The sequence below is a fragment of the Psammomys obesus genome, unplaced genomic scaffold, assembly GCF_907164565.1.
Source record: "Psammomys obesus unplaced genomic scaffold, mPsaObe1.curated_primary_1811, whole genome shotgun sequence".
In the NCBI taxonomy this organism is placed as follows: domain Eukaryota; kingdom Metazoa; phylum Chordata; class Mammalia; order Rodentia; family Muridae; genus Psammomys; species Psammomys obesus.
The window spans coordinates 8,705,888-8,715,717 of NW_026596057.1; the positions used below are offsets into that span (position 1 = coordinate 8,705,888).

At 42.2% G+C, this 9,830-nt stretch overlaps 1 protein-coding gene across 2 annotated transcripts in view; it reads right to left on the reverse strand.

Moving 5' to 3' along the window:
- Window positions 1–592: 592 nt before the first annotated feature.
- Window positions 593–9,830, reverse strand: part of Tnfsf4 (TNF superfamily member 4) — a 26,897-nt gene continuing 17,659 nt past the window's right edge. For both annotated transcript variants that reach the window (XM_055624604.1, XM_055624603.1), the window contains 2 exons: window positions 4,620–4,662; window positions 593–3,114 (listed from right to left, as the gene is read on the reverse strand). In XM_055624604.1, coding sequence (XP_055480579.1) covers window positions 2,759–3,114; window positions 4,620–4,662 — 399 coding nt within the window. In that variant the 3' untranslated portion in view covers window positions 593–2,758. The remainder of the gene's footprint in view (window positions 3,115–4,619; window positions 4,663–9,830) is intronic.

Genomic DNA, 9,830 nt, shown 5'->3' on the forward strand with positions numbered 1-9,830 from the left:
TAGAAAAGGTGAACTGAGGGAAGGGAGGAGGGAAGGGAGAGGAAGAGGAAAGAAAGGGAGAAGACAGGAGAAGAAAGAAGGAAAGGGAAGAAAATTAAGAGAAAGGAAGGGAGGGAATGGAAGAAAGGGAAGAGAAGAAGGGAAGGGAGGTGGGAGGGAGACACAGAGGCTGAGAATGAAGAGCACATAGGGAAGAGAGAGTCCTTAGTATCATCAAGGTGGCACCAAGAACCCTGTGGCCCTACTATGTCACAGATGCCACTCATACTTATGACCTCCTTTTGAGATAGCAAATAAGTACTTCTAGGCAGAGGGGACATAATCCTCAGAAATCATCCCAGGGCTAGATTCGAGGTGAAAAGCCCTATGTGAAAGGTCTGTATGTATGTGAAAGGGTTCTGCATAACGCTTGAGCTGTGAGGAGGGGCACGGACTTCCAGCATCTTTGCAAAAGCAAAGATGAACTTTCCCAGCTCAACCATCCCCTGGACAGAGGCAGGTAGGAAGCCAGAAAGCTTGTCTCTCCTCCATGCTTCTGAAGGATCAGCTAATCAGGACATGTTAAAAAGAAACACAAAGAAAAACAACACACTAACCATCAGAAAATTCCAGGGTCTTTTATTTCACACGTGTAAGTACAAATAATATTATTATCTATATTGTTAACATTTAGATTTATTCTCTCTGAGAGCCAGGAATGAACTGAGTACAAAATTATGGCTTAAAACAGGGAAACCACTTGAGAAACTGAAGAACATTTTTTGATTGTCCTCAAGACTGTACCCCTATAGCACCCTGTAAACTGAAAGTCATCAGAGAAGGGTGGGGAACTGCTCTCAAAAGAGTCACCAAGAAGCCTGAGTGAGGGTTACATTAAACATGTGGGATCTTCAGCTGACATTATGAACACAATATCCTAAACTTTCAGGCATTTTACATTTTTGTCATGTTACAGGGAAGAAGCAGGATGCGGAAGTAGAAAGTCATTTGTCGAAGGTCACTTACTTAGTGACTGGGTCAAATTTGCAATTTCTGACACCTAATTCCTCACTCTGTTCTCTCCCTGTGAATCTCTTTTTCATGTAGAGCACAGGGTTAATTGTTTCTTTGAAGGAAATGATAAGGGAACTAAAACAGAGACCACATATGGTGGTAGGTAGGGGATAGTATCCCTGAGTGGCCAGCAGGGGCCAGAACAAAAGAAGCAGGCCAGGTGTGCTCCAGAGGAGTGAGGTTGCAGAGCAGAAACCATGGTGTTCAGGACAACAACTGACAGGACAATGGGGCTTAGGCTACGCCTGTACATTGCATATCCATAAAAAATACAGGCACAAGCCCCAAAGTTCAAAAACAAAACATTAATTGTCTTAAATATTACCCATAGTTATGAACGTTTACTTTTCCAGCTGTCACGTGTTAGGTAACAACAACTTTGCACAATATAGTCAGTAACAAAAACTGAACTCTACACACATAGATCTCCTGAGTCACCAAGACAGAGATCACAGAATATCTTGCCCCTAACAGATCATGTAACACATTTAGCCCATAGCGGGCCTTCCAGAAGTAACAGCTGTGCTTTCATCTCATGCACAAACCCTTTTATGTAGCATTTTTTACTCAGCTTCTTTTAATAACATATTATAACAGAGTTGGAATACAACTATGGATAGATGCATAAGAGAAAGCATAAAATTATCAGACAAAAAAAAATCCAAATATAACTGAGCTCAGTCAGTATAAGGATTAACAGCCTTCAAACTTCCAGGAGGTTCGAGAGATAAGTGAACTGCTGTGTTGTGGCATAAGGCAATCCTTGTGGGGAATCAAAACCATCTAGAAAGATTTTTGTGATGTGTTATATCTTCTATTGAAAATGGCTTAAAATACTATATGGATGTGTATTTTAAATTATCAAAAATTTACATAAAAGTTTTGGAAGCGAGAACTTCCAAACCAGTCTTCTTCAGACAGTGAACTCATTCCCAGACTTTATTCTGAGACCTCCAGTTCATTACTATCTTGTATAATAAAAATAACTCTCAGGATAAATGATCTCTCACACCCTGTACAAGAAACAAAGCTCCACTGGTTTTCTTTACATCACTGATGAGGTGCTTTGGTGGCATCATCGCTCCTGGATACTTCTTTGAAGGGAGGAGTTTTCTATTATGTGTTTTTGGTGGCCAGGAAAGAAAAGTGGTAACGGGAGAATGTCCGAGTGCACAGTATCACTTAAATAGTTGTCTTCAGGCCCTGGTTTCCACATGGCGATCTTCTTCCTGAGCTCCCATGAAATGAAAAAGGACTTTAGGCAACATGTAAACATTGATCCCCTTGACTTTGGAGAGAACACTTCAGCTCCCACTGGTTGGTGGGCACGACCCTTTCTAGATTTCATAACCCCATCCCTTGCTCTGTCTTTTGACAATGCCAAAATTCTAGAAAATAGTAATCAAGTGCCGTTTTCAGTGACAGAAGTTTATTACAGTCATCTTCTGACTAACTGAAAGTCATTGTTTTTCATTCCCAGAAGAGCTCTTATCAGGCTCAAGACAATTGTGGAAAAGAGAGGTCAACTGTCATGTAAGACACTCAATATCCCTGAGTGAGGACGTCGGGTAGGATCTGCATTTGGTCACAACTCAGAAAGTTGAGAAGGATCGACTCATGTCTCCCAAGAAAGAACCTTTGTCCTGTTCACACCTCGGGGTGGAATTCACAGTGGCACTTTGTTCATGGTGCTGCCGTAAGATCTTCAGTGGGCACAGAATCCACCAGGAGTTAGCTGGACCATAATCAGCTCTCCGTCATTTATCTGGAGGTGTTCGCAGGAAATATCAGGAGCATCTACAGTAAAGTAAACTATATCCTTGAAAGCCAAAGAGGCCACCACAGGGAAGTCAACCCTTTGGCCATTGTTCAGCATTGGTATAGAAATGGGACTTCGACCCTTCCGGAAATGAAGGTTGATTTTGACCTCCTGGAAAAAGGAGCCCTTCATGTAGATGAGATAAAGCCCATCGCAGGTGATGGCAACTGAGTTGTTCTGCACCTCCATGGTTTGATACTCATTCCTGGGTAAGCTGATGAACAGTCTCCCTTCCTCACATCCTAAAAAGAATTGAAAACAAGATTATTCCTAAGCCAAATATGAGATGAGAACCTTGCAGTACAGCTAATCAGGTAAAGAAAGACATTGGAAGAAACAAAAGTATGGGAGCGCTGTAGTGTACCGATGCCTGGAACCAGCTGTACCTATGCAGCAGAGGAAAAGGCAGAACCAATGTCAGTCTTCAAGAGTGTATAAGCTGAGGTTGGGAATCAGAGATGAGAGGTTACAGCCATTGTCACCTCGGACATTTGGCAGAAAAGACAAATTCCAATATCTCCTGATTTTTCAAAAACAAGAAATAATGGCATCTTCAGTGATTACTCTCCAGATGAGTGCATGGACTGCAACAAAGGTTGGCAGGGGTGGGGTGACACGGTCTGTGTTGCCTTGGTCCTGTCCATCTCTAATTAGCTCGACTCGAAGTAGCTGCCCTTAATCATTTCCTACAGCTTTCCACCTGACCATGAAATGCCTATTTTCCACATGCCCATAGGAATGCCTTTGCTAACAGGAAAGGACAGGCCTCTCCCTACTGCTGCTCCCCAAATTAATAATTCTTACTTTGTGCCAGGCTCAGGAGCTGTACTTTGAATCAAAAATGAGGATGACCTATTGAGGGCAAAATGTGTTTCCCATTCAGCTGGGAGAACTTAATAAATCCTTGAAAACTCATATAGAAACTCCTGGTGGTTGGTTGGCCATGATCAAAGACCTAAATGATTCTCTCTTGATCAAAGTATCAGGTTTTCCTCATCTATGGCCTCCCCCAGCTCTCATTAAGGTGTCATCATGTTACAGAGTACCAGGTGTCTTACAGCCAGATAGCCTCTTAGAATCTATAGCCAAAAACAAAATGAAATTCCTACCAAAAATGATGTATCTGGGAGGGTTAAAAAAGATATGTTAAGTACAGAGATAGGCACTTCTTTGGTTACTGATATTTTAAAAAAATACTTAGACTCCAACAATTTGAGGATGCAACACTTTTCTAAGGGAAATGATAGATCCTGTGTTCTGGGGGAAATTGAGAGACTACAGAAAAGAGCCTATTTTAAAAAAATAAGTATAAGGCTGCAGATATGGTTCAGTTGGTAAGGTGTCTGCTGGATGTGAGTTCAGTTCGTCACACCAAAGAAGAAGAAGAAGAACAACAACAACAACAGCAGCAGCCACAACAACAACAATAACAAGATGAACAAGAACAATAAGAACAAGCAGCAGCAGCCAGGCACAGTGACACAGTGATACTAGACTGTAAAACACAGCTCTGTCCCTGAAGCTTGTTAGCCAGCCTGTGTGGCTAAACCAGTGAGCTCCAGGCTCAGTGAGAGACCTTGTCTCAAAGTATAAAATGAAAAGCACCTAAGGAAGACACCCAGTGTCGACCTCTGGCCCCCACATGCACATAAACACACACGTGTGCTCATCAACACAAACACACATGTACCACACAGATACACAAGATAAGTACACAAAGATCAATTAAACTTTTGGTAATACTTACTGGTAACTTGTGTTCTGAGACTCTGGATTGGAGGGTACTTCACCTAAGGAAGGGGGAAAGATGAATATTTAGGAGAAAATGTGAAACGGCTACAGCAGCCCACAAAAGACGTGGCTTTTTCTTTGGGGATTTGACGCAGACCTGCTACATTGTATCACTATACATCTCTTCCAATGGGGGGGGGGGTGCTATTCTGCCCTTCCATGCAAGCATCTGAAATCTGAAGTCTTCATTTCTGCCCCACTCTTCTTTGGTATATTTCATTAATATACTATATACTAAATATTAGCACACACACCCCCAATTCTCCATTTAAATAACGCACTTAGAGACACACCCCAGAGACACTCCCAGCACGAATTAGGGGGAAGTTCTAGAGGATTTCTGTGTGCTTTCTCTTCTATTGTGTGACAGGAATGAACACGTACTGTTTTCAAGGGTCCATACAACCTGTTCTAAACCTTCAGAATGCTTGAATGCCATGGACTTTCATTTTTTTGTTATATTTATTTATTTTGTGTGTGAGAGTGTGTATGCACATCGAGTGCATATGTGTGTGTGTGCATGTGAGTTTCTATATGTATGTGCGCATGCATGTGTGTGTGTATATGTGTGTGTGGTTGTGTATGTGTCCAAGTTGGTCTGTGTGTGTGTGTGTGTGTGTGTGTAGAGGTCAGAAGCCAACTTTCAGGAGTCAGTTTCTCCTATCATGTGAGTTCAATATACCAAGTCCTTGGACTCAGTGTAGACGTCGTCTCATTGATTAGTTTTATGTATTATTTGTGTGTTTGTGTGTGTGTGTGTGTGTGTGTGTGTGTGTGTGTGTGCAATTTTGCAGAATCAGTTCTTTCCCTTCACCTTTACATAGTTTCAGGGGATCAAACCCAGGTTGTCAGGATTGGAGCCAGTGCTTTTACCCAATGAGGCATCCCACCTGCCAAATTAGCTGGTTTTAGGCTTTAGGTCACTCCCTTCTCTTCACCAGCTTGAAAACCCTAACATGAGTCAAGTCAGTCCACGCAGTAAGAAGTAAAATAGTGAGAAGAAGCTCAGCAGAGAAAAGCACACAGTACTAGCCAAAAGCAGATGGAGCAAAGTTGTAACAAAGGGGCAGAACCGTATGTAAAGTGTATTCCTGTCTGCTAAAATCAGAAACATTCCTGTGTGCACTCAGTATATCTCAAAGAGTGCACCAAGAAGATGGGTGCAGATGCGGACTCTGAAAAAAAAAATTAGAAGCCTGTGGTCAGGAGTGGTGGGGCCCCTTCCTACAATTTTGGAGGGGAACTATATGGTGTATTCCCTATTCTAACAAAGGGAACAGGGGGAAAATATCCACTATTCCTGCCAAGAACAACAGCCACAGGCTATTCTTGGCAGAATGTCTAGATTGGAGGCATGGGAGAGATTTGTTTTCATGCCTTGAGCAGTGGAATTCCTGCTACCCACTCTCCTGGCAGACTAGGAGCCACAGGCAAGAGGATTTCACTGGGGACTCCCCACACAAATGAGGAATCCCCTACTTCTCTTTTAAATCTGATCACAGGCCTTCCTGGGCTACAATGAGCAAGCTGCTTAGGGAGGTGGGAGGGTTTTCCTGAGCCCTGGGCTGCAGAAAAGCTGTGACGAAATGCGGTGAGCATGGAGAGAAAAATGTTGACTTGGGTAAGAATGTGAGTGTAGGCTCCCACCTCTTTGGACGCTGTTCCTCTGTGCTTTAGGAAGGGTTCTAGAAGAATACCTCTCCAAAGGCCCATTACCCCCAGCATCATAATCCCCCTAGACAAAAAAAAAAAAAAAAAAAAAATGGCCCAGTGCTCTGGGGCCCTCCTGTGCTGGTTGGTACCTGTACTCATTGCCAAAAGTGCTCTGTGTAGTGGCATAGGGCTCAGCACAGCACTGGGCTCCTGTGCTCTGATACCAGAGCACAAGCAAGTCCTGGGTGAGTTGAGATTAAGATTCCCAACCTCCCTGGGCATCATCTTCAAAAATTACTACAACACTTAGGGCACCCATGTCAGGATCAGCGTCCCATGCTATAGCTTTCTGTGATACATAAACTTAAACTCCTCCCTCACCCCAAACAAAAACAAATAAGTAAACAAAAAAAAATAAACTAGTGAGTGTGGTAGTACGCACCTTTAATCCAAGCAAAAGAGGCAAAGGCAGCTCTCTGATCTCAAAGTCCTTGTGACTTGATCCTTTTTTTTTCTTGTTGTCATGTTGGAGATTGAACCCAGGGCCTTTCACATTCTAGAGAAACTGCTTCACCAGCCCTTCTTCTAAGCCACAACTCTAACCCTTCTAAAAAGCTTTTTATTTTTGACAGTGTTTTGTCAATTTTTAACTCATTAGGTATATGTGGTTTAATTATTTTTACTGACGTGTGTGTGTGTGTGTGTGTGTGTGTGTGTGTATTCTGTCCTTTTGTTGTTCTGATGTTGTAGGGGTAACCATGACCAAAAGGGCATCTTCTGGGTCTGAGATATGGAGAGGTAGCCAGGAAAGATATGTGACCTTCTCCACTGGTTTGATCTACTGCAACCCCATGCAACCCCAAACACCCTGTTCCTTCTCCCAAAGGCCACCTACAGTGGAAATTGGCATATCCTCACAAGTCTCTTAGAAACAACAATTTAGTGGATTCAGGTAATTCTGTGAACTGGAAGAAGACATCCTTCCTGCTCCCAGAACCTTTTCTGCTCTCGTTCTGCACACCTGATGCTCAGCGCCAGCTGCCCAACTGTGCAGAGACACACTCAAGTGTCCAGACACATACCCAACTGCCCAGAGAAATCCCTATACCTCCCAGAGTCACCCCATCCCTACCCAGAGACACATTCAACTTCTCAGAGAACATCTCAGAGTCATCCCCTCCCTGTGCAGAGACATTCCCACATTTCCCAGAGACACTCTACAATATCCAGAGACACTACCCAGAGACAGTCCATGCAGTTCAGACACATTCCCACAGTTCCAAAGCCAATGTCATGCCTGGCCTGGCTGCAGCCTCATTCTCACACTTCACACATATCTTTTTGTGTCCTACGATTAAACCAACTCTTTTCTTTAATCCTCTTCCCCTTAGATGAGGAACCTGATCGGGCAAGACAAAGAGCAGACTTGACACACTCATATTTAGCTCAAATTCTCTGGTTTCCTGAATTTGGAAAATACTTAAACCATTTCTTGGCTTTACTTTCATACACACAGTGATAAGGCTTCACACTATAACTGGAATTTTCCAAGAGCTAACAGTGTACTTGGGAAAATAACGTGGCAGTTTGCTGACACATGGAAAGCACTCAGAAACGCCTGCTTGATCTCTTCTCCATTTCCAGAAGCTACCTATCTGTTTTTGCCCATCCGAAAGAATCACAACCTCATTCCCAAATAAAGTCCTTAATTCTTTTCAGCTGTATCTCTGTGCCAAATATTTGAAGTCATTTTGTTGATACAAAAACTTACAGAAGCTTTGGTCCTTAACTGCCAGTACTTGGATGCACCTTCTGGAGAAGGTGGAACTATGGAGCAGCCACCAACTATGGAGTGACCATTATTTTTAGTGCTAACAAGAAGTGAGTCATCTGGCCATGAAAAGCTGTGGAGGAAACATCAACTCTGTATATCTGTTAAAATGATCCATCAGAGAAGGCTACATTCTGTGTGATTCCAGTTATAAGAAATTCTGGTTGAAGCAAAGCTGCCATAAAAGAGCAGGGAATGCCCAAGGTCAAGAATTTGGGAGGGCTGAGCAAGAGCAATACAGGAGATGTTTGGGAACAGCAAAGCTATAATGGCGGGGGGGGGGGAATATGTCATTATACATTAGTCAAATCAACGGAATATAGAAAGTACAATATCAAAAGTGAACCCTATACTAAAACAAAATCACTCTTGACTGATAATATCTTCAATGGCTGTAAGTCTTAGAATATTTGATGTGACCTTTAGAAAACTGAATTAACTTGATGATTTTTAATTTCCCATCTGTGAAGTAGGGATAGAAAAAATCTATTGTCTCAGAAGGCTGGTGTGAGGTTGCATAAGATAATATGTGTGAATAGTTAACACTTTACAGAAAATATTTAAGGGGTCAACAAATATCAGCCATTATTCTTTGATATACAGAAAACAAAATCCATGCCATTTTTATAATTTTTCTACATAATACTATATTTTGTATATGGAAAAAAGGAGAATATATTAAAGAACAAAACAAGACTATCAAAGTTCCTGAATCAAGTTCTCTAACTATCTGTTATCCAGAGAGATCCTGGGCCTTATGAGAAAGTGTACCAGAAAGCAATCCAAAGACATCTGGTCTACCCCTACATATTAACCACTGTGTCTGAATACCAAGAAGAGCAAAATCCTCTTGAGCATCTCCGGATGCTAAGGAAACCGGGAGATGTCAAAGAGCCAGAGGATTTCTGCCAACCACAGCTTACAGAACAGTTTCTTTATTCTACAAAGTGTGAAGGTCTCTCATAATAAGTGAAGAGCAGACCCCAGAATCAGCTAGCATTGGGTACAGCCCTGAGGTTTGAATAAGATTGTCTTAGAAGCCATCTTCGTGTTGAAGATAATGCCTCAAAGGAAGAAATTAAAGCCCATAGAAGTAAAGAGAGTTAATTCCTGTCCCTGATTCTAGTATAATTTTATTATATCATCCAGTGATTTTTTTTCCTTTGTTTAGATTGCTAGGGATTGAATCCAAGGCCTTGCCCATGTGAGGCAAGTGCTATACCCACTGAGACATAACCCCTGCTCTTTCTTTTTTATTTTAAGAGATGGTCTCACTAAGTTGCCCAGGCTTGCCTAGAGCTTACTTTCTATCCCAGGATATCCTTGAACTCTTGATCCTCCTCCCTCAGCCTCCTAACTGGAAACTATAGCTCTATGCCACCAGACCTGACATCAATTTTCCTGCAAATATGAAATGAAGAGAAACAGCCTTGTAGATTGTATTACTATTCCACTCCTGTGTTCTTGTACCCACTTCAGCACCAACCTTGAAGAAGAAAAGTTGCCACACAGCAGATTGGCAATGACCTCATCATGATGGCATCCAGGAAAAACCTGGAATCAATGCTTTCTTCTCAGAATGTCAGATATGCTATAGATGAAGAAAAGAAAGAAGGAAGTAGGGAAGGAAGGAAAGGAAGGAAGGAAGGAAGGAAGGAAGGAAGGAAGGAAGGAAGGAAGGAA